Source organism: Meyerozyma guilliermondii, genomic scaffold, assembly GCF_000149425.1.
Source record: "Meyerozyma guilliermondii ATCC 6260 scaffold_2 genomic scaffold, whole genome shotgun sequence".
In the NCBI taxonomy this organism is placed as follows: Eukaryota; Fungi; Ascomycota; class Pichiomycetes; order Serinales; family Debaryomycetaceae; genus Meyerozyma; species Meyerozyma guilliermondii.
The window spans coordinates 1,813,647-1,836,982 of NW_001809799.1; the positions used below are offsets into that span (position 1 = coordinate 1,813,647).

The 23,336-nt window shown below is 43.4% G+C and overlaps 13 protein-coding genes across 13 annotated transcripts; 11 read left to right on the forward strand and 2 right to left on the reverse strand. All coding sequences in view use genetic code 12, as the record gives it.

The window, feature by feature from the left end:
• Nucleotides 1-365: 365 nt before the first annotated feature.
• On the forward strand, nt 366-1,361 carry PGUG_02209 (uncharacterized protein; the record flags this gene model as incomplete). The annotated part of the gene is made up of 1 exon (XM_001486488.1): nt 366-1,361. The coding sequence occupies one exon, from the start codon at nt 366-368 to the stop codon at nt 1,359-1,361; it is 996 nt and encodes a 331-aa protein (XP_001486538.2).
• Nucleotides 1,362-1,607: 246 nt separating this feature from the next.
• On the forward strand, nt 1,608-3,596 carry HGT5 (Hgt5p; the record flags this gene model as incomplete). Its single annotated transcript, XM_001486489.1, has 1 exon — nt 1,608-3,596. One exon carries the CDS (start codon nt 1,608-1,610, stop codon nt 3,594-3,596), a length of 1,989 nt encoding a protein of 662 aa, XP_001486539.2.
• Nucleotides 3,597-4,250: 654 nt separating this feature from the next.
• On the forward strand, nt 4,251-5,522 carry PGUG_02211 (uncharacterized protein; the record flags this gene model as incomplete). The annotated part of the gene is made up of 1 exon (XM_001486490.1): nt 4,251-5,522. One exon carries the CDS (start codon nt 4,251-4,253, stop codon nt 5,520-5,522), a length of 1,272 nt encoding a protein of 423 aa, XP_001486540.2.
• Nucleotides 5,523-5,832: 310 nt separating this feature from the next.
• RPL8B (60S ribosomal protein eL8) lies at nt 5,833-6,615 on the forward strand (the record flags this gene model as incomplete). Its single annotated transcript, XM_001486491.1, has 1 exon — nt 5,833-6,615. The coding sequence occupies one exon, from the start codon at nt 5,833-5,835 to the stop codon at nt 6,613-6,615; it is 783 nt and encodes a 260-aa protein (XP_001486541.1).
• Nucleotides 6,616-7,559: 944 nt separating this feature from the next.
• On the forward strand, nt 7,560-8,597 carry SBP1 (Sbp1p; the record flags this gene model as incomplete). Its single annotated transcript, XM_001486492.1, has 1 exon — nt 7,560-8,597. The coding sequence occupies one exon, from the start codon at nt 7,560-7,562 to the stop codon at nt 8,595-8,597; it is 1,038 nt and encodes a 345-aa protein (XP_001486542.2).
• A 668-nt stretch (nt 8,598-9,265) lies between these two features.
• PGUG_02214 (uncharacterized protein) lies at nt 9,266-10,942 on the forward strand (the record flags this gene model as incomplete). Its single annotated transcript, XM_001486493.1, has 1 exon — nt 9,266-10,942. The coding sequence occupies one exon, from the start codon at nt 9,266-9,268 to the stop codon at nt 10,940-10,942; it is 1,677 nt and encodes a 558-aa protein (XP_001486543.2).
• Nucleotides 10,943-11,212: 270 nt separating this feature from the next.
• Nucleotides 11,213-14,170, forward strand: PGUG_02215 (uncharacterized protein; the record flags this gene model as incomplete). Its single annotated transcript, XM_001486494.1, has 1 exon — nt 11,213-14,170. The coding sequence occupies one exon, from the start codon at nt 11,213-11,215 to the stop codon at nt 14,168-14,170; it is 2,958 nt and encodes a 985-aa protein (XP_001486544.2).
• Nucleotides 14,171-14,285: 115 nt separating this feature from the next.
• On the forward strand, nt 14,286-15,869 carry PGUG_02216 (uncharacterized protein; the record flags this gene model as incomplete). The annotated part of the gene is made up of 1 exon (XM_001486495.1): nt 14,286-15,869. One exon carries the CDS (start codon nt 14,286-14,288, stop codon nt 15,867-15,869), a length of 1,584 nt encoding a protein of 527 aa, XP_001486545.2.
• A 17-nt stretch (nt 15,870-15,886) lies between these two features.
• On the reverse strand, nt 15,887-16,672 carry PGUG_02217 (uncharacterized protein; the record flags this gene model as incomplete). Its single annotated transcript, XM_001486496.1, has 1 exon — nt 15,887-16,672. The coding sequence occupies one exon, from the start codon at nt 16,670-16,672 to the stop codon at nt 15,887-15,889; it is 786 nt and encodes a 261-aa protein (XP_001486546.2).
• A 474-nt stretch (nt 16,673-17,146) lies between these two features.
• Nucleotides 17,147-18,316, forward strand: SAP3 (aspartyl protease SAP3; the record flags this gene model as incomplete). Its single annotated transcript, XM_001486497.1, has 1 exon — nt 17,147-18,316. The coding sequence occupies one exon, from the start codon at nt 17,147-17,149 to the stop codon at nt 18,314-18,316; it is 1,170 nt and encodes a 389-aa protein (XP_001486547.2).
• A 665-nt stretch (nt 18,317-18,981) lies between these two features.
• PGUG_02219 (uncharacterized protein) lies at nt 18,982-19,635 on the forward strand (the record flags this gene model as incomplete). Its single annotated transcript, XM_001486498.1, has 1 exon — nt 18,982-19,635. One exon carries the CDS (start codon nt 18,982-18,984, stop codon nt 19,633-19,635), a length of 654 nt encoding a protein of 217 aa, XP_001486548.2.
• A 171-nt stretch (nt 19,636-19,806) lies between these two features.
• Nucleotides 19,807-20,937, reverse strand: PGUG_02220 (glucose-induced degradation complex subunit; the record flags this gene model as incomplete). Its single annotated transcript, XM_001486499.1, has 1 exon — nt 19,807-20,937. One exon carries the CDS (start codon nt 20,935-20,937, stop codon nt 19,807-19,809), a length of 1,131 nt encoding a protein of 376 aa, XP_001486549.2.
• Nucleotides 20,938-21,859: 922 nt separating this feature from the next.
• Nucleotides 21,860-23,299, forward strand: ASH1 (DNA-binding transcription repressor; the record flags this gene model as incomplete). The annotated part of the gene is made up of 1 exon (XM_001486500.1): nt 21,860-23,299. The coding sequence occupies one exon, from the start codon at nt 21,860-21,862 to the stop codon at nt 23,297-23,299; it is 1,440 nt and encodes a 479-aa protein (XP_001486550.2).
• Between the last annotated feature and the right edge of the window lie 37 nt (nt 23,300-23,336).

Sequence of the window (23,336 nt, forward strand, 5' to 3'; positions counted from 1 at the left end):
ATATCCGATTACATCCGCCCATCAATCATCTGCGGCGCATCCCAACAAATGCAGCAAGCGTCAGTGCGGCGCGGACTCGGCACCGTAACATTAACCCCGGTTTTATGAGAATCGATTTCCCCACTATACCAGTTACAGACTTCAATTCAAGCACACAGATTGTCACCACCATCTACTACACAACCTCTTTTTCTATTTCCATTTTCGTCTTGGACTTGCCAGTTTTTTTTGCACCCGTTTGAATCAGTCGCACCGTTTTGGGACATGTCGCAAACTGCCAATGCATCGCTGTTCCTCGGCAAAAATCTACTGGTTGTTGCGACAGTAATTATATAAGTCAATTACTTTCACCACTCGGGCAAGTCATGATTGAGTTTGGGAAACCTAGTAGCAACATATGGAAGTTTCCTTCGGGACAAACTCCATTGGCACCATCACCATTCAAGAGTGATTGGCTTTCCAATCTTTATCAAACCTCCATGAAAATCACCACTCCGATAACCATTGCTTTGGTTTACTTCACTTCGGTCCACTATGCCAATGGAATAGTACGTCGGCGCCAGGCAACTAAGGCTAACAAGAACATCGAATCGCTATCTCCAGCAGAACTCAAAAAACTCCCTCCAGCACCATATTCCATTGCCCGTCTGGGATTGTTCAAGTTATTTGTGTTGGCTCACAATGTGTTCTTGTGCTTGTACTCGGCTTGGACACTTGTAGGAATGTCATCTGCTATTTCCCAAACGGTGGAGATCATTCTGAATGTTTCCAATACCTCTAGTGTGGTGGACAATTTCTTCCACTCTGTATGTGATTTGCAGAATGGAGTCTTTAGCTCGAAACTTCCCTTCCGTAACTTGGAAATCTTTGGTTACTGGTTCTACATGTCCAAATTTTACGAGGTCATCGACACCATCATCATCTTGTTAAAAGGTAGGCCGTCATCGTTGCTTCAAAGTTATCACCATTCTGGTGCCATGATGTGTATGTGGGCTGGTATCAGGTACCAAAGCCCTCCAATCTGGATCTTTGTTGTGTTCAATTCGTTCATCCACACCCTTATGTATTTTTACTTCTCCCTCAGCTGTCTTCGTATCCGGGTCCCGGTACTTTTCAAGAGGACATTGACTTCATTGCAAATTACCCAATTTCTTGTTGGTGGGTCTTTGGCAGTTGTACACGCTTTTATCTGGTATACCGACTTATCCAGCGGTGAGCTTACCAGTTGTATTGGTACTACCGATCAAGCTCTTCTGTTGTTCATTAACGTTGGATACTTGACTCCATTAACGGCGTTATTTGCAGCCTTTTACATTGATAGCTATATTCGCCCCAAAAAGGCCAAGAACCAAAAAAGCTAGGCCAAGGACTCTCCAAAGCAATTAAGTAGTAAATAGTTTCACTGTACGTTATAAACCGTAACACCACCCTACACTAGTCTACCATCGTTCCTCGCCGCACGCAACCAATATTCGCGCCTTGGATGCAGGCACCCCACTCGAACCCGACCCTCGAATCGCGCCAAGACGTATTGTTTCCCATATCCACTTTTATGACGCCAGGATCATTCTCTGGCGCCTAGATCTTGAAGACACCTCCAATTTCCCATGAGCAGTCTGCAGAACCCCTTTGAGGACTCTCAGCGCTTATCAAGCGATTCTGTGACGTCTGACTTTTTGCACCAAGATTCCTCGGCGCAACAATCGCTTCTTCAATCTGAACCAGATGGGCTAAGAACCCACCACGACACCCGTGCGAGAACTGGTGCTCCTGGAAGACCCATATCCAACAAAAATCTTCATTTATCACGCGATACCGACAAACCATATGATTCTTTCCTTGAACATAAAATAGATGACGACGAAAAAACCGAGAATGGATCGGGATTGAGCGATTCTTCTGCTTCCGCTTCTCAAGCAGTAACACACCGGCGTAACAGTAGTGATTTGGAATACGACTCCGATGATCCGGTTCGTTTAGCAAATGCGCTGTCTTTTGACGGTCTGGCTGGGTACTTGGATGATTATGGAAACCGTTACGACCATGTCGATTTCGACTCTAAAGGGTATACAAACAAGCTTTCGTTCAAGGGAAACAGACTTGTCTATTTTACATCGGCATTTGTTTCATTATTTGTATCGCTTTTCGGATACGAACAGGGTGTATGCTCAGGAATATTGACGTTTGTCACCTTTGACAAATACTTTAACTCCCCAAGCTCAGCACAAATAGGGTTCATCATTGCAATTCTCGAGATTGGTGCCATGATTTCTTCCTTGATGGTGGCAAAATTGTCTGATAAATTGGGAAGAAAACGCACTATTTTAATCGGTACTTTCATCTTCATGATTGGCGGTCTGTTTCAATCATTTGCATCAAATCTCTTTGTTTTCGCCATTGGCAGAGTGCTTTCGGGGTTCGGTGTTGGTATTCTCCTGACAATGGTACCCTCCTACCAGTGTGAAATATCTCCTTCTGAAGAACGAGGTAAACTCGTGTGTGGTGAATTCACCGGTAATATTAGTGGTTATGCATTGAGTGTGTGGGTTGATTATTTTTGTTACTTTATCCAGAACGTGGGTAATGCTCGTAAGGACCCCCATTCATTTGCTGCTAACCTCCTGTGGCGGCTTCCTCTATTCATTCAGGTTGTAATTGCATTTGTTTTATTTTTGGGTGGCTTTTTCATAGTCGAGTCGCCTCGATGGTTATTGGACGTGGATATGGATCAGCAAGGATTTCATGTTCTTTGTTTATTGTACGACAGCTCTCCAGATCGTGACAAGCCTCGCAAAGAATTCTTTATGATAAAGAATTCTATCTTACATGAACGGGTCACCACTCCAAAATATGAGAGAAGTTGGAGACACATGTTACGTCATTACAAGACAAGAGTATTGATCGCATGTTCAGCACTTGGATTTGCTCAATTGAATGGTATCAATATCATTTCCTACTATGCTCCATTGGTATTTCAAGAAGCAGGCTTCGAAGATTCCAAAGCATTGCTTATGACAGGAGTCAATGCTCTTGTATACCTCGCATCTACGATTCCACCATGGTTCTTAGTGGACAAGTGGGGTCGTAAACCCATCTTGATAAGTGGTGGAGCCCTGATGGCAGTTTGCCTATTTCTCATTGCCTTGTTCATGTTTTTGGACAAATCTTACACCCTGTCTTTAGTGGCACTTCTTGTCATTATCTACAATGCATCGTTTGGTTATAGCTGGGGTCCTATTGGATTTTTGATTCCGCCAGAGGTGCTTCCTATGGCTATTCGATCCAAAGGTGTTTCGTTATCGACCGCTACGAATTGGCTAGCTAATTACATTGTTGGACAACTTACCCCAGTACTTCAAGAACTGATAGGGTGGGCAATGTATCTTATACCCGCAGGCTTTTGCATAATATCAGCAGGTGTGGTTATCGTATTTTATCCCGAGACGAAAGGCATAGAGTTGGAGGATATTGATAAGCTTTTTGCAGATTATTATGGCAAACTGGGACCTAAAATGAATGAGTATGCACTAGTCGGAATCCGCGACGATGCAGATGACGACATAGACGATATGGATTACGAAAGAACAATGTTATAGGAGACAATAAAACGTGGCGCTTGCACCTTCCCAATTTTGTTTCGCGACACTTTTGCATCTGAGAACGCCGTCTATTGTGCGGGAAAAATACATAAGCGAATTACAGACGAGATAGGTACAAAAGTATATTTTACATATCATATATGAAAACTTTCAAACCTTGTAGTAACACAATTATGTAATTGCGTAGCAACTCTTTCTCTACTTCAAAATAAGCTTTTTTCGGTAGTTTCCGACCGGAACCCCACGCCGCTTTCTCCGAGCGGAGCGCATCATTTTTTTGCGCAGGTTGATCCATTTCAGTGACATAATTCTTCTCACAACTAATTATATAACCTATCATTTTTTTTTAAAGAACAGCTAGATTGATCAGTTTGCCGTAAACCCTGTGGTACATTACTAGCAAACGTTCATATACCTTCTTGCAATACTTTATCTTGGCAGCCGGTCTGTTAAAAGCAAGAATTGCAAATTCAACTGCAACCCCACCCCTTTTCACCACCGTCACAGGTAACTTTCGACCAAACCATTGGTCTCTAGTTGCTTGCACAGTCCAACATAGCTCCCAGGCGAAATCTGGACCTTATCGGATCGTTGGAAAACTAATTATTTGACCATTCTCAAAGTCAACAAAGTCGTCATACATGACCTATAATGACCGCCCCCGATCTACCCATGCAGTCATCAAGACCTATACCGATACCTCTTGGTGATGCGGACCACACCGAATCGAAATCAGGCGCAAAATTACCAGTTAAACGCTCAATTAGCATCAGTTCCATCAAGCATATATCCAGAATTTCAGATTCTCCTCCCAACCCATCACATCCCTTGCAAGGGTACGACTCCACCGTGAACCAGTACTGTTCATTTGACTGTACCGCGTTCGAAGATAGCGATTGCGACGATACCTTTGACGATGAAGATGATGACGGATCAAAACTGTCGCTTTCCATTGAGTCTTCTAGCAGCCTTGCCAGTTCTGCTCAAAGCAACCAATGGTTCGGTTCTCCATCAATGCGCCCATCTAGACGAACACCACCCACTTTTCCTCGGCAATTGAGATTGTCAATTTCGTCTTCAACCTCTCCACCCTCATTCGCAGCACTTTCCATTAAAAGTGCAAGTTCAAACTGCACGACGCATACGTTTGCAACCTCGACCCTCGCGCGCCTGTCGTCACTAGAGTCGGTTTCAAGTCTCAAGCAGGCGTCGCGTAGACCATCCAGAACCCTTGCATCAAACTTGACAGAATCTCTCAAGAGTATTCAGAATTCTGTGCGTAAAAGAACTGCTAGCATTACAGCGACATTCACCCTCACACCCAGAATGACCGATGATGTACTTCCTCACCAGCCGGCTGTCGTTGAGGAAGAATTGACTACATTCCGTGGAGATGGAGCCGACATCACCAGTAGAAATCCCACCATTACCCCACGATTCAAGAATAGAGATCAGAGGGTAAATCCTGATTTTCTTCGACTCTATGCTTTTGACTATAGTGGAAGAACCCTGGGAATGCTTCCTATAGCCCACACCAGCAGCGAACTTGAACGTCTCTTACAAGGAAGCGAAGCCATTAGGCAATTCCATCATGCTAATAATCTCCATAAAATACTGAATGCTTCTAAAGAGAAACTATGGCGCGGAGTGATACTTGGTCCTCGATCCGATAGATGCCCTTATAGTCATATTGAGTGTGATCTGTACGTGAACACAGACATCACAAGTACTCAAAGTCTTGTTCGTCTACATGGTACACATCAGCCGTGGAATGTTAATGGTGCACGTTGTTTCAAACCTGCAGGTATCCTTTATGGAGCAAAGGAATGTATTAATGGCCATGCTCCTAGTAGTGGAGTGACTCGCTCACAATACACCGTCAAAGGATGGTGCAACTCACGGTGGCTTGCTACCGAAATATGAATTATATACTGCTATTTCAGCTAGAGAATAGATTACTGAAACGACTGCAAAATCAGGTACCATGCGTTATCTGCAGGTCAAAAATTACAGCGGATAGATTGCAAGAATGTTGGTAAGACAAAATTAAATTGAACAGAATGAGTGAAATACATTTATGAACCGACCCCTTCACTATCCCGTTCTATCTGGTGTTTATCGCCATTTACACCACCCACTTACTTCCACACAAAACGCAGTCACGCGCACGTGACCGATATTCTCATTCATTGAATTTTTCACGCTGAAAATTTCCCTCATCACCAACACTACCATGGCTCCAAAAGGAAAGAAGGTTGCTGCTGCACCATTAGGATCCAAGTCTACCAAGACTGCCAGTGCCAAGAACCCATTGATTGAGTCCACTCCAAAGAACTTTGGTATTGGTCAATCTGTTCAGCCAAAGAGAAACGTCTCCAGATTTGTGAAATGGCCTGAATACATCAGATTGCAAAGACAAAAGAAGATTCTTTCTTTGAGATTGAAGGTTCCTCCAGCACTCTCCCAGTTCCAAAACACTTTGGACAAGAACACCGCTGCTCAAGCTTTGAAATTGTTCAACAAGTACAGACCAGAGACCGCTGCTGAGAAGAAGGAGAGATTGACCAAGGAGGCTGCTGCCGTCGCTGAGGGTAAGTCTGCCAAGGACGCTTCTCCAAAGCCCGTTGTTGTCAAGTACGGATTGAACCACGTTGTTTCTTTGGTTGAAAACAAGAAGGCCAAGTTGGTTTTGATTGCCAACGACGTCGACCCTATCGAGTTGGTTGTTTTCTTGCCAGCTTTGTGTAGAAAGATGGGTGTTCCATACGCCATTGTCAAGGGTAAGGCTAGATTGGGTACTTTGGTTCACAAGAAGACCTCTTCTGTCGCTGCTTTGACCGAAGTCAACTCTGCTGACGAGGCTGAATTGGCCAAGTTGATTTCTACTGTCAACGCCAACTTCATCGACAAGTACGAGGAGAACAGAAAGCACTGGGGTGGAGGTATCATGGGCTCCAAGGCCAACGACAAGATTGCCAAGAAGGCTAAGACTATGGACGTTAAGCCAGTTCAGTAATATAGTAGGAAGATTGCGTATTAACAATCGTATTGAAAAACATATTGAAAATGTAGGTTAAAGGAAGATACTTCTACAAGGATCAAGTGCTCTCGGAGGTATATTACATTAGACGGCTGATAATGAATGGTCTTCACTTCCCATCTCTCGTTATCGATGCACGTGACCGATTGAATCCGGGTAACGAGCGCGCTCGACCAATGGTTTCATTGACTTTTCTCACCAACTGAAAAACCAACCATGTCATTTATCAAGGATTTGTGGGAGTATGCCGTTCCCGTAGCATATGCTGACGAGGTATGTATCATTTAACCAACAAGATTCATAACTTCAATTACTAATTCAGCCCGAAGAGTCCGAGGAGACTCCGGAAGAAGAAACTTCCGATCTGACATCCGGTTCAGACGACTCAGAAGATGCCGAAGGCAATGACGAGGAAGGTGGAGATGAAGAAGGTGACAACGACGAGGATGAAGACGATGAAGAAGACGAGGACGATGAAGATGAAGAAGAATTGGTTGATCCATTGGATACCATGAGAGAAGAATGCACAAAGTCCAAGCATTGTCAGCCTTATGTGCACCATTACGAGGAGTGTGTCGAGCGTGTGACGAAGGCACTGGAAGAGGAGGGATACGAACACCAAGCATACAAGGAAGACTGTGTAGAGGAGTACTTCCACTTGCAACACTGCGTCAACGACTGTGTCGCACCAAAGTTATTTTACAAGTTGAAATAAGCATAAAATAGAATGCGCATGAAGTAAGAGTAGTGGATCGTGTAGTCATTCAATTAATTAGTGGATAAATCAATTCTTAATTTAGTGGTTAGTTTGTTCAGTGCTTGGGCTTGCTGCTCCTGCACCAACGGGTTGCAAACCGCGTGCAGGCGCTGCCACTATCACTCCGCGACTTCTCGAAAATTTGTCACCATTAACACACATCATGTCCGTAATTGAAGATAGAATCTACATTGGTAACGTCGACTACAATGCCACTGAGGAAGAATTACGTGAATTCTTCGCCAACTCTGGTGTCAAGAGTATCGAAATTCCTTCCAAGACCTTAATGCGTGGCAAAAAGGAAATCACGCGTCGACTTGGATTTGCATTTGTCCTGTTTGAATCCAAGGAGGCAGCGGATAAAGCGGTAGAGGAGTTCAATGACAAGCAGTTTAAGAGCCGCAAGATATTTGTGAAAAAAGCGGTTCCGCCACCTACAGAGGAGGAAAAGTTGAAGAAAACCGAGGAGTATAAAGCCAAAAAAGCTGCTCGTCAAAAGGAAAAAGCTGCCAAGCAAGCCGCCGCAGTGGCAAATGGTGACCTGTCGGTAGAAACCACCGCAGCGGCCGGCGAAACCTCTGCTTTGGCTGCCAATGGCGACAAGGGAGTCCATGATGACAAGTCAATTAATGCCAGCGCCACCGGATCATCACCAGCACCAAGGAAGAAGAAAACCAGAAAACCAAAGAAAAAGGTTGTGGCGGATACCGAAGCAGCCTCTGAGCCTAATACCTCGGATTCTGCTGCTGCCAACACCCCAGAAACTGCAGCTACCACCCCAGGCAGTGCTCCGAAGGCTCCAGAAGGAACGCCGTCCCCAGATACCGTCTTCATCACCAACTTACACTACCAAGTCCGTCAACGTGCCCTCATCAGCCATTTCAAGGAATTGAAGCCCAAATGGGTGCATGTACCTCTTCGTAGGGTTCCTTACCGAAACAGAAAGGATGGCAAGAAGGCAACCATCTTTAACAAGGGTATTGCGTTCATCAAGTTCCCCAATCACGAGGTACAACAAGAGGCTATTAGCAAGTTCAACGGCCACGAAATTGAGGGCAGGGCCATCATCGTGGAGGTTGCCATTGACACCAAGGAAAAGGCTGCTGAAAGAGAAGCTAACGGCGCAGTAGAAGAAAGTACCAACGAAGTCAAGGAAACCGGAGACAAAGCTGCTGCCTCTGAGGTGCCTGCCTCAGCATAACTACCGTGTACATAGCGTGTAGAATAGCACAAAAGTTACAAGTTGTAGTCAACCATCAGTAGTCAACTTCCACACTTTTCACACTTTTCACACCTTTCACACCTTTCCCATCGCTATCAGAAGTAGATGCCACTATTAATCTCTCTTTCCTATTCTCTCCGCTTTAACACTTTCTGCTTCACCAGGTTATCGTCGCCGTTCGATACTGCATAGTCTAATCTCCATTCGAAGCACGGCACTATAGTTGCAACCATAAGATAAAGAATTCTGGCCAATTGTCTAGCCATTGAGTCTTTGGAACACTAAAACCAAAACCTGATGGTATTACTCATTCTGATACATTTTCCTTTCTTCCTCTAAAAATAACCTTCCCCACTATGACTCTTATCACCTCATCGCGGATATGCCGTGCAGAAGCGGCGCGCGCTACGAAACTCCTGAGAGCGAATTTCATTCATTTTTCATTTATCCCTTTTCCACAACGGTCGTACTAGTACACAGTTAGCTCCAGAAAAAGGGGATAGAGTGCTAATTATCATATATTCAAATTAGAACTTGCTAGAAGCTATATCCTGCTAGAAGCTACATCTTGCTGAAAAAAAACTACCCTTCATTAACACAACTAATTTTTACGTATTTTCTACGTCATCTATTCTTCCTTGAAAACAATGCTGTGTCCCTTGTGGGTCTACGACGATGTTACCGTCTGCTTTAGACACCAAGTTCTCGAGTACTGGTACCCTATCGTGGTTGGTGGAGCTTCTGTCGTTATATTACTTTGGCGTATAGTGGCTTCCTTGACAAAGAAAAAGGGCTCCATTCGACTTGATGACGAGACTAGACCATTATTGGCATCCAACAACACCCAGAACGAGACCGGGGCAACAGAAGACTCTGTGAAAAGTCGACACTTTGACCTCGTACGACTCTCCGATACCGGCCCCGATGATAAACCCCGAGGACATTTTCAGGTAATTAAAAAGAGCACCTTTGAGCGATTGCGGGTGTGCTTGGAATTCGTTCTCGTGGCCTTTGAGCTCGCCTATGCCATTGCTGTGTTTTTCCTTCCCTCTCTTAGCAAAGAATGGAAACAACCAGCTATTCCTATCGTTCACTTGGCATTGTGGGGCTATTTATTCGTCCTTGTGTTGATTCGTACTATCAATCTTAATCAGGTTAACATCAAATTACCAGGTTTGTGGCGCCATTCTACTTTCCTTTATGCTTTCAACTTTTTACCTGCGGTGATCACTTTTAGATCGGCATTGCTCGGACATGTCAAGAGCGAAGAGTCCAAGTGGTTCTATGTGGGCCATTTCATTGCTTCGACGTTGCTTCTTTTCCTTAATCTTACTTCTACAACTGGTGACAAACCAGCAAGACTTTTCTACCCAGCTGATGGTTCTGCTCCATCACCCGAAAGAGTTACCAGTGTTCTTAGTTTTATCACCTACTCTTGGCTCGATAAGATGGTTTGGGGTGCTTACAAGAATGGAGGAGTCGAAAAGAGTGATATTTGGGGATTGAGCGACGACGATTACGCTTTACCAGTTTTGAAGTCTTTCGAGGCGATGAAATCCACTGCCAGTTTCTCATGGCGGTTGTTCGCTCATTTCAAGTATTTGTTTGCATTTCAAGGTTTTTTCGCCATTTGTGAATCTATCTTGATTTTTGGTCCTTCTCTTTTGTTGAAAAAGCTTTTAGAATACGTTCAAGACCCTTCGGCTTACCCAGTCAGCGTTGCTTGGGGATTTGTTCTTCTCATGCCTATCGTCAAGATTTTTGACTCATTTTGCTCAGGCTGTTCTTTGTTCATGGGAAGAAGAGTGTGTGTTAGAATGAGAGCTATCATTATTGGTGAAGTTTACGCTAAAGCTCTTAGAAGAAGAATTACCGTAGCAGACGATACTGAAGAGGAAAAGGACCAAAAAGCCGACAAGAAGGAAAAGAAGAAAGACAAGGAAGGTGAAGAACCTAGTGAAAAAACTGCCGAATTAGGTGCTATCATCAATCTTATGGCTATTGATGCCTTTAAAGTTTCTGAAATTTGTGGCTACCTTCACTTCTTCGTGAGTGCCTTGTTGCTGATTTTTATTTGTGTGTTTTTCTTGTATACCCTTTTGGGTTACAGTGCTTTGATTGGTTCTTTGTCAATCATTTGCTTGCTTCCTGTGAACTACAAAATTGCCCTGTACTTGGGTGAATTGCAAAAACGTATGTTGGCTGTGACTGATAAGAGAATCCAGAAGATGAATGAAACCTTCCAAAGTATTCGTATTGTCAAATTCTTTGCTTGGGAAAACAAGTTTTTCGAATCCATTATGGACATTCACGAATATGAGTGAGTTGAAGAAATTGAAACATAGAAGTGTGGTGTGTGGTTGCTGGTGGATTTGTGTGGTTCATGACCCCCACTCTTGTGACCTTGTTTCTCATTCTATATTTTCACAATCATTTCAGGGTAAATACTTTTGACTGCGCCAATTGCTTTCACTTTCCCTTTTCGTTTATTCACGCTCTTGAGATCACCCATTAGATCAATTGTCTGGATATGGACTTCTTTTTGTCATGCAAATCCAAGGCATCTCTTTGACAGAGTGGATGACTTTTTTTGAATGAGCCAGAAAACGAACAAGTATGAACAACTCAAAGCACCAAAATTGCCAGATGATCCAGTTGCTGGATTCAAGGGTGCATCGTTCTCTTGGAATCCAAACTCGGAAAATGACTTTAAGCTTCGTGATATTTCCATCGATTTCCAGATTGGAAAGTTGAACGTTATTATTGGTCCTACTGGATCAGGAAAGACCTCGCTTTTGTTGGCTTTACTCGGAGAAATGCACTTGACTAGAGGTGAAGTGTTTTTACCTGGCTTTATTCCTCGTCACGAGCTTGTAATTGACCCAAATACTGGGTTGACTGATTCGGTTGCATACTGCTCTCAGTCACCTTGGTTGCTTAACGACACCATTCGTAACAATATTTTGTTTTCTGCGCCTTTTAACCAAGAGAGATATACTAAAGTCATTGAAGCTTGTGGATTGAAGCGTGATCTTGAAATCCTTGCTGCTGGAGATTCCACAGAAATCGGTGAAAAGGGAATTACGTTATCTGGGGGACAAAAGCAAAGAGTGTCCTTAGCAAGAGCTTTATACTCCAACTCGAAACACGTTCTTTTGGATGACTGTTTGTCTGCTGTTGACTCCCATACCGCTTTGTGGATATACGAAAACTGTATTTCTGGGCCATTGATGAACAACAGAACATGTATCTTAGTGTCGCACAATGTTGCCTTAACTGTTCAAAAGGCCGATTGGATTGTTGTGATGAACAATGGACGAATTGAAAAGCAAGGAACTCCTCTGGATTTGTTAGACAGTGGACATTTGGGAGAAGATGAATTGGTGAAGTCTTCTATTATGAATTCAAGAAATCAATCCAGTACAGACCTCAAAGGTTTGGAAGACAAGAATGCTGACATGAATGCCAAGGCGAATGCAATTGAGGCCAAATTAAAGGCAATCGCCGGAGAAGAGACAGAAGGAGTGGCACCACACGACGGTAAGTTGACTGAAGAAGAAACCAAGGCAGAAGGTGTTGTGGACTTTAAAGTCTACAAATGGTTCATGGGAACTTTGGGTGGCTTCTTCACATGGTTTAGAATTCTCCTTATGTTCGTTATTTCACAGGGCACATTTATCTTTCAGTCTTGGTGGTTGAGGAACTGGTCGTTGCACAGTGAAAGTTCCGCTGAGAACTACTTGGCTTCAACCGTGAATGCATTGTCAGGCCGCACTATTGGTGATATTATTGGAGTCAGTAATTTCCTGGTGGTTCGTGGAGCGAATAACATTTTCATGCTTGGAATCTCAAAAGCTGGAGGAGATCCAGAAAATACCGCCGTATACTACATTGCCATTTATGGACTCATTGGATTGATTTACGGCGTCACTGCATGTCTCAGAATCTACGTTGTGTTTTTCGCTGGTATCGATGCCGCAAACATGATCTTTAAACAGGTACTTACCAACATTCTTTACGCCAAATTACGCTTCTTTGACAAAACACCTATTGGTCGTATCATGAACAGGTTCTCCAAAGATATTGAATCTGTAGATCAGGAACTTACTCCTTGTGCAGAGGGTGTCTTTGGTTGTGTTGTCGCATGTGTCTCCACCTTGATGCTTATTGCTGTAATCACGCCTGGCTTTTTGTTCTTCGCATTCCTCATCGGAATCCTTTACTACTTGGTTGGCTACTTCTACATGTCATTATCGAGAGAGTTGAAGCGTTTCGAGTCAATTACAAAGTCTCCTATTCATCAACACTTTTCCGAATCGTTGACTGGAGTTGCTACCATCAGAGCTTACGGAGTGGAAACAAGATATATGAAGGAGAACTTGGCGGCCGTGGATACCAACAACAGACCATTCTTTTACTTGTGGGTAGCCAACAGATGGTTTGCATTCCGTAACGATTTGGTTGGATCTTTGGTTATGCTCACATCTGGTATTTTTGTCCTTCTTTCTGTTGGAAAAATTGATGCTGGACTCGCCGGTTTATCCATGTCTTATGCTATCAGTTTCTCCGAAAATGCCTTATGGATTGTGCGGTTGTATGCCAATGTTGAAATGAACATGAACTCGGTGGAACGTTTGCGTGAATACTTGGTGATTGAACAAGAAGAACCGGCTGAAATTCCCGAAACTAAACCTAGAAAATCCTGGCCTGAACGTGGTGAGATTTCTGTTCGGGATGTGTCTTTGAGATATGCTCCGGAATTACCTCGTGTGATCAAAAATGTCACATTTGATGTTGAACCGAATAACAAGGTTGGTATTGTTGGTCGTACCGGTGCTGGAAAATCTACAATTATCACAGCATTCTTCCGTTTCTTGGATCCTGAAACAGGAACCATCACAATTGATGGTGTCGATATCAGTAAAATTGGATTACGTGACTTGAGACAAGCTATAACAATCATTCCTCAAGACCCAACATTGTTCACAGGAACAATCCGGTCAAACTTGGACTTATTTGAACAGTACAGCGATGCTGAGATCTACGAAGCTTTACGCCGTGTGAACTTGATCTCTCGTGAAGAGTTGAACGATCTTGATGCTGCCAAAGCTTTGCAAGAAGGTGAAAATGCAAACAAGTTTTTGAACCTCGATTCACAAGTCAGTGAAGGAGGAGGAAACTTATCGCAAGGTCAACGCCAGCTTATGTGTTTGGCTAGAAGTTTGTTGAAGAGCCCAAAGGTGATTCTCTTGGACGAGGCTACAGCTTCTATTGACTACAAATCCGACGCCATGATTCAAAACACCATTCGTGAAGAGTTCGGCAACTCCACGATCTTAACTATCGCTCACAGATTACGGTCTATTATCGATTACGATCGTATCTTGGTCATGGACGCTGGAAAGGTTGTCGAATATGACGATCCTTATGTGTTGATTGCAGATAAGAGCTCATTGTTCTACAGTATGTGTGAAAATAGTGGTGAACTTGACGTGCTCACACAGCTTGCAAAGGAGTCTTTTGTTGCCAAAAAGAACAAATCTCAAAAATAATATATATGCGATATAGATGTCAAATGTAATGCATTTGATTGTGTGGCTTGTGTGGCTCTCTTACGTAAGGCTTATCAAGTCAATTTCAACACTTGCTGATAAAGGTCGCGGGTAGATGTATGATCGGCTCCCAAGCGAACCTCTCGTAGACGATGTTATAATTCCGTCAGAGGCACCCAAGTCTCCCATTCTTCCCAATGAGGATGTCTTGTTTCTTCAGGACTTGGAAGACGTTCCTCAAGGTCGTCATCTAGGATTATTTTCAACCATCGTACTTTTTGTTGCCAGGATGGTTGGATCTGGTATTTTTGCAACATCCAGTGGAATATTCCAGGATTCGGGAAGATCACCGTTTTGGTTCTTTATGGCGTGGATAGTAGCAGCATTGCTTTCTTTTGCCGGCTTGTATGTGTACTTGGAATTGGGATCATTGGTCCCTCGAAGTGGAGGCACCAAACCGTTTCTAGAGTTCATCTATAATCGACCTAAAATGATGGTCAGCGTTGTGTTTCTGATGTTCTCTGTGATGTTCGGAGTCACCATCCTGAATATTTTGGTGTTTGGGGAATACTTTTGTTATTCAGTTGGCATAAATCCAACAGACTTTCTGATTCGGCTCTCTGGGCTCTTATTTTTATTCCTCGCTACCACCATCCATGGCATCAGCGTGAGCCATGGTATAAGAGTACAGAACATATTGGGGGCATTAAAGTTGGGCCTTCTTGCGGCAATGATCATAACGGGAGTTTATGCTGTTTTTGTTCCCTCATCAATTTCCCACATTGATTCAAATCTTCATTGGGACACCTTTTTTAAAGTTCCCGGCACTTTTACAGCCTCATCGTTTTCCTCAGCGGTAATTAGGGCCACTTTTGCATTTTCCGGATGGAATACAGTCCACACCGTTTCTAACGAGATTAAAGATCCTGTTCGTACCTTTAAAATAGCAGGCCCTGCTTCCTTAATCATCGTCTCCATTACTTACTTGTGGACCAACCTTGCATACTTGGTAGTCATCCCAGAAAACGAGCTCGTTTCCACGGGACGGTTAGCAGGTTCACTTCTTTTCGAAAAGTTGTTTGGAGTCAATGTTGGTCGAAGACTATTAACATTTTCAATAGCAATGAGTGCAGGAGGAAACGTATTTGTTGTTCTCTATACCATATCAAGAGTCAACCAGGAAGTATTCAGGGAGGGATATTTGCCCTTATCTCGCTTTTTTGCATCCAACTGGCCATTTGGTTCACCTTTTCGATCGTTGCTTTTGAGCTGTGTGCTCAGTACTCTGGTCATTGCATTGTCACCAAAGGGAGATGTATACAACTATGTGGTAGCGTTGGAACAATATCCCCAGCAACTATTCATCGCCATGGCAGCCATAGGTGTTTTCATCTTGAGACACAGGTATCCGGATGTCAGAGCGCCAATTCGTTCCACTCGTATCGGAGCGCTTCTTATCGTCTTGGTTGCTGGCTACCTTCTCATTACCCCTTTCACATCGAAAAGTCCGAACCCTAAAGGGTTGGAGCAGTGGCCATCTTATGCGCTAGTAGCCATTATATGTCTCCTGATTCCATTTTTTTACTGGCTTGTAATGTTTCATATTGGTCCTAAAGCTGGAGGATACACTCTCATGTCAGAAGAAATGCAACTTAGTGACGGACTCACTATCAAGAACTGGGTCAAGATTTATAGATAACATTAATAGACATAACTTTAGTGCTCTTGATCGTCAATCATTGTGGCTTCCACCTTTTTGAGTAGCTGGAGAAAGGGCTTTTGCTTTAGTTTTTTCAAAAGCTCAGCCTTAAATTCCGAGTCAGACATCGATAGGTCAAAGTGGACATTATTTACTGGCAAAAATTCATTCACTGAACTTGGGTCATAAGCCGGTTCGAGGATATCGCCATAAACCGCGGTACCTTTATCATGAATAGTTGTGCTTGTATCAGGAACCGAAGTATTTTGAGTAGAAGCAAATGTCAAGCCCTGGCTGAAATTTGAGGTATTATTAGACTGAGTATAATCGTTGAATTCGCTGTGAATATCTTGTCCACGAGGCTGCAGACAACTGAATAGTGGCCACATTTGCGAATCGAGAATATCAACAGCCTGACTTGGGCCCTGGGACGCTCCCTCGGGTGCAGATTGACGTTCCAGGAATTTTAATGGCAAATCCAATCTCTTGATAGCATCACAGCATTTCTCAAACTCAGCTATGTGTCTAAAATCAACTTGAATTCGCTGATTCACATTTCCTCGAGCCAGAACTTGCTTCACCGCAAGAGAAGGATAGCTCGCGTTGAACGAGAGACAGGATCTTTTATTCCAATACAATTTCATTAAAGCATCACCTTTCCAATATATCATCACAACACCTCCTCCATCACGTTCAACTACTATATGAAGGGTGAGACTAGATCTCTGAGGGAAATGTCGCCATGAACCCCCCAGTTCGAGTTTTGAACATTTTCTGATAGTAAAAGTGTTTACCGGTTTCATAACCCAGCAAGTGGCCGCGTAGAGCAACCTTTTATAGCGCGGTTACTATTTCCGACTTTTGCAACCACCTCGGAATTGGTTTGGTGTATCGATGTGAAACGCATGCAAGGTGGTGGAGGTCGTATTGCTGCATTGCAGCGGCTTCAGCCGCATAGGCGAATCAAGTGTGAATGGAGACTTGAACTATCAAATGATGCGATGTGGATTACAATGTTGAGATCCGTGGCATATGGTACCACTAACAGTTGTTACCTCTTCTTTTTATGAAGAGAAAATGCTTATCTTACCCATTTTTGTTGACATTAAAAATATCCGGAAATGTTTGACAGGTACAGCTATTTAAAAAATAATGCGGGCACATGCAGCTCGCTTAAGTTGGGTCGTTAATACTTGATTGCAACCTCCTATCTCTCCGCTTATGGAACGGATTTCTCGGGGTATAAATAAGGGACATGTTTGCTGAATTATCACAGAATGCTGTTACAATCAATGGTGTTCAAGGCTCTTGTTGCTGCCCTTTCAGTAACCACTACTTTTGCAGCAGTTGTGCCCGAGAAACGGAGTACATCAAAAGTTATTCTGGTTGATTTCCGTGTGGAAAAATCTCCACCTCTACCGCTTTCCAGCGATATCGTTTCAGAAGGGGCAGAACAAACCAAGCGTGAAGTTATTCCTCTCACCCTTGCAAGAGATGACATTCTGTACTTGCTTCAGCTAGATATTGGATCGAATCAAGAAACATTTACATTCCAGATTGATACGGGATCCTCCAATTTGTTCGTTCCACTTGCGGGTGCAACTTGTGAATGTGCGGAAGAAGCTAGGTATGATCCTCAAGGTTCTACCTCGTCTCACCTATTGTACAATAACGTTACTCTTTTGTACGGAGAGGGCCATGCGTATGGCGATTTTTACACTGATACCGTCTCATTGACCCAGAATCCTCAAGTGTCGCTCAAAGATTTTCAATTCGTAGGTGCAAACAACACCGACATAGGATATGGTTATTTGGGTCTTGGGTTTGACAACGGTGAATATTATCCGGAATACCCAAACTTTCCACAATCGTTGAAAAATCAAGGATACCTTGACAAAAACGCATATTCTTTATATTTGGATAGTGCTGAATCGCCTCTGGGAACCATCATTTTCGGCGGTAAAGATACCAGCAAGTACGAAGGTGAGTTGAAAACATTGCCCATTACCCACGACTTTCGCTTGGCCGTTGCTCTTGAAAGCATTAGTTCCGGAAACTTTACGGTTTCTGGAAATCAAATCAATTCCATGTTTGATACCGGCTCCACATTCACCTGGTTGCAACCACAAATTTACCAGCCATTGGCAGAAAAGTATGGCTGGACGAAACAACCTGGAGGAGGTTACCATGGACCTTGTGAGGGTGATGATTTGGTGTTCGATTTTGGATACGATTTAAAGATTTCCGTTCCTTATAACCAATTGATTACCCGATATGACGGCAAACAATGCTGGGTCTATATTATCGAGCATCCAACAGATGAGATTATAAATATTCTTGGTGATAACTTTTTGAGATCAGTTTATGCGGTATTTGATCTTGATGAGAGAACCATATCAGCGGCTCCAGTGGTGTACACTAGTGATTCCAACGTCGTACCATTGTAAAATTGGCCTTTCGTCTTAGAAAAAAACTAGCACTTTGTTTCGTTTTCAATATATGTTTTTGACCAGCTGAATTGATGCTCAAGAAAATAATCAGCCTTGTGTAGGTACCTGGCTGGAGTGTAAATGAAATTTGCAGCTCATAACGTTATGTCAAGGCAGGTGCAGTGCATGAGCCGCTCGCTCTCAGGGGTTACATGCTCTGCATGACGGGAGCCGAGCGATAGGCAACATTCAAAGAGATTCTAGCATAAAAGGTAGACATTAACAAGCCTTATAATTTCTCTAAAGGATGATTGTCTTCCATCAGTAGGAATAATTAAACTGATTGAAAATTTGAGATGCTCTCTTTTTTGTTACAGAGCTGAAACTGAAGTTTGACTCTGATTTCACCGCCCCGCTATTTCACTTGCGGAGAAGAGATAAGGCTAGAAAGTTGTGATAGGAAGTGTCCACATTCAACTAGAATATCCTCCACATTCCTTACTCAAAAAGTTAAAGAGCAGGCTTCTCTAAAGAAAGGTAACGTTATATTTGCCACTTTACTATAAGGTATCATATGGCATTTCTATGATCTTCTTGCAGCCAATGCCATTATGATCCGGTGTATGGATGTGCGACAGTTCGGACAGAGCTCGGAAACGATCGCGGCTGAGGATTAGACCACCATGCTGGCCCTCGTTAATGCTGTTGAATTTGTCGATCGAGAATTGACAAGTCTCATACAATCCACCAGCTTTACGGAAAATCTCCTTGCAACGACAACCAGCAAACTTATAAGTGAGGTATTTCTTTTGTCGTTTATCATTCTCGTAGGTTATGAAACCTTATATTGGCTGGGAATCTACTTGGGACTTTGGGAGTACCATGCCAAAGATATATTTACAGAAATCCCCATACATTGTGCTCATGTCTACGTAAGGATAAATTTGGCTTCAAAGGACAAGATAGATCGTATAAGGGAATACTATCGTCTCAAACAGAATCGATACAATGTTCTTAGTTGGACCACTAGTAATCAGATTGGCAGTGAAGTGTTTGAATTCGAACAATTTGTCAAGTATCACTTTGAATTCAGCCCCGAGGACTTTGAAATGAACGATGAGCCGGAATATGGATCTACCATCAGTCACCTTCGCGATAAGATTCTCACAGTTGTTTCGCAATCCGACTTGTATCGTGATTATAAGAACAAGAAACTCGAAGTCATGGTATTTGATAACCAAAACAACGAAGTTGGCCACGATAAGGACAAACAATATCTCAGCAAGACCTACATTGAGACGGGGAATGTAATTGATTGTATAATATTGGTAGAATAGCATATAGAACCAAGGAAAAGTATCTATTGATGGCAATGGAGAGTAAGAGTCGGCAATGGTATCAATAAGAATGTGGGATTTCGTATGGCGACATGATTAATATTGAGCTCTATCATTAAAGTAGCTCATTAGCTTCTCGATTCTCTTCTTCCAGTTATGTCCTCTTTCACCCTACCAGTCGAGTTGTTGCTTTGTCACCACACAAAACCGTGCTAACCGTTCGAGTCGCGATTCGAGAACAGGAGGAATAACCACTTCTTCTCTCGATTCGTCTGCTTCGTCATTGGGAGTCTTGTCTCCGCTACTTATGCATTGGTTTTCAGAACGAGGCACGCTATAGTCGTAATTGATCAGATAATGCAGACTAAGGTCAACACCATTACCACGTGGCATCGATTGCAGAATGACGGACTTGTAATTGGAAAAGTCAAATTGTGGATAAGTTGAGAGTGTAGTCAATCTTGATTCTAGATCGCTGGTGCCCAAGTTTAATATCACCAGGTTAACGAGCTTCCAGCAGTCCTTTCGTAAGGATATATCCAAAAGACTGCGGAGTTCATTTGGAAGTGTTTCGAGTCCATCGACGGGGAAATCGAAACAGAGAAGACTCATCGTCACTTCGAGTTCTTTGAGTAAACTACCAGAGTTAGCAACTTTGTTTATAAGGTTTTCACGAACAAACAGGAGCACTTTATCCAAAAACTCTCGTTCTTGATCTGGTGTAATATGAGGGTTGAGTTTATGACTGCGAATCATCTCAATGAGGTTGAGTTTGAGAAGCTTGAAGTGCAATAAATTGTTGGAGTCAAGCACGGTGGGGAAGTGGTCAATAATCTCCTGGATAGCACCAGTTATATTGCCTTCAAGAATTGAATTTTTAATCTTTTTTCGTTGTCTTATCGTAGCATATCCTTTGCGAATTTTAAAAGGGGGTTGAACCAACTCGGTTTCATCAACGCTGCCTCGAGGTCCGTCTGAAATACGCTTCTGGAGATACTCTTGAACTTTATCAGCGAACTCATCACCATTATAATTGCCAAATTGAAGGCCTGTTTGATGATAACCAAGTTGAGAAACGACTAAATCAATACCATTTTCCTTTGCAAATGTCTCAGCAGCACGCTGGTAGCCCTCCTGAACAAAGTATTCGAGAACAATATTGTTCATTTGGGTATTGGTGACCGACATTCTTGGTGGTAAAGATGTGGTACTGATTCTAAATGGGTGTGGGGTGCAGTTTGGAAGCAGCAGGTTGTTGCACGACTTAATCCGGGGGTGAAACGGGGGCACTGCCGCTGACATAAGCAGATGTCATGCACCTGACCTTCGCAGCAATCTTAACGAGTATATAAGAGTTTGAAATTCCTCCACATTCAGTATCGAACATGCCAGGAGACGCTGCAGAAACCGCTAAAAACATTGCCATTGGAGTTGCTGGATCCATGGGAGGTAACAAGGTTGCCGATAAATTGCATTTGGGAGGTGCTGGCCACATTGCTTCCGGAATTGCTGGAGGAATGGGTGCCAATGCTGCCGACCGCAAGGTTGAAGAGAAGCATGGAAACTAGACAATGAGTATTTTATAATGTGAGAGATTTTCAACGATTGTAGATTCTTCTGCCGTGTGCGACATTTTCGCAATCGGTGCAGCAGATAATAGAAGTTGCGGTGTGTGGGCGCAATTAGTATTGTCCTCTATCTATGCTGGCAAAGTTTAAAATAACCATGACGCTGGCGTATAGTTCCCCTTGTTCCTTAATGGATCAAGGTCCCTGGCAATTCGTTTTCGGTACTGCCAGCATCGATCCGCCATTATTTCCCGATGCGATATGGTAGGGCTGGCTAAACGCGCGATGTCTACCAAAAGCGGCTGGATTCTGTCCCAATGCGGAAGGAGCTGGATCAGAACGATGTATGGAATATCGGATCGCAGGTCGCACATATATAGCCTGACCCGTCTACCAATATTGCATTAATTCTTGCAACACTTTTGCAACATCAAACTTATCAGTGTGTTGTCACTGCTACCTATTTAATAACGTCAATCTTGCAGCCAACTTGACACATTTGTGCAGGTATCTGTCAATTAGTTTCTCCGGATAGGTTTTAATCCGTCCGTCTCCGAAACTGCAAACAAGCAATTCCAACCATTAAATTCTGGCCCAATTGAGTTGCCAGACCCAGACAAACCTAATTGCTAAACTTCAGCATAATAGATCGTACCATGAGCATAGTGCACAGCAGAATGTTAGACCCGCTGGTGAACTCATTTGAACCGGGCCATATGCGTTCTCGGTCTTATAGTGAATTAATGACACAATTCCGGTCGTCGTTGGCGGTTCCAGGTTTATCTCTGCCGTATGTTAAAAAGAGATCACACAGTGATATGCTGAAATCCACCAGTTGTTCCGATAATGAGCCGCAGATCAAACGCAGCCGGACAGCTCCAACTACTCCACCAGCAACGCTTCTGTTGAAATCATCTGCAAAGACTATGAGATCCCGCTCGTTGTCGCCTAATAAGCGATTGTTCCCTGAACGCAAGAAACCAGTCCAGGAATGTAACAGAACCAAACTTCCCGGTATTGCTTCACTCAATATTCCCACCAAAGTTTCTGTTCCACCCATCACTCCCACCATTTCTTTAGACTACTTTGACACTTACAAGCCTCATGACGAGCACTGGAAGTATGGGCTCTTGGATTCAATTCAAAAATCCAAGAACGACTTGAGTCGATACTCATATCTCAATCACCATGCCGCATCCAAACCACTGTTCGATTCCCGTTTGAGTTCCAAGATCACCAATCCACCCGCCAACAATGTGTATCAAGAACGCAAGATCAACTTTCCCTACGAGTCCAATTACACATACTTGAACCAAACGTACAAGCGAGACATAGAAAAGTATCCCGAGTACTTGGAGCTTGCTCACTCGCTCATCTCGCTTTCCCGCAACCAGACACTGAACCAGACACTGACAAACCAGCTGCAACTTCCTCAACAACCCCCACTTGTACCTGCAACTTCACAGCACCAGCATATTTACCATGGAAGCTTTCCCTACAGCCGCCAAAAGAATCACGATACACACCATTACGAAAGAGCAAACCATCACCACCAACACCGCCCCCACTACCATGACCACCACCATTATAATGGAGCCTTGGCGTCGCTTCCAACACCCACTTCTTCAACTATGCAACTTCCTGCTACAGGTTCATTTTCTTCGTATCAGCCTTCAATTCCATACTCAAGACATCCTTCCGACCCAGAGATCCGTCGTCTGCCCACAACCCCAGCACATAGCCCACAAGCTGCCAAGTTTATTCCAATAACTCCACCATCGATGAAGTCGAAATCGAGGTCTGATCTTCTTAAATCTCCACCTAAAGCATCTCAAATTAGAGTATGTATTTCGTGTGGATCCGACCAGTCACCATGCTGGAGACCTTCATGGTCGATCAGAGAGGGCCAATTGTGTAATTCGTGTGGTTTAAGATACAAAAAGACATCGGCAAGATGTCTCAACCAAGGCTGCAAAAAAATTCCAGCCAAGGGAGAATGGTCACTTATGCTTGGTAAAGGAAAGAGTGTTTTTGAAGACGGCGAGGAGGGATACAGCTGCCTCGATTGTGGTTCGAGAGTCGAAGTTGCAAAGTAGCATTTCCCAAGACATTAATTTTACCGCAGCCGCTTTC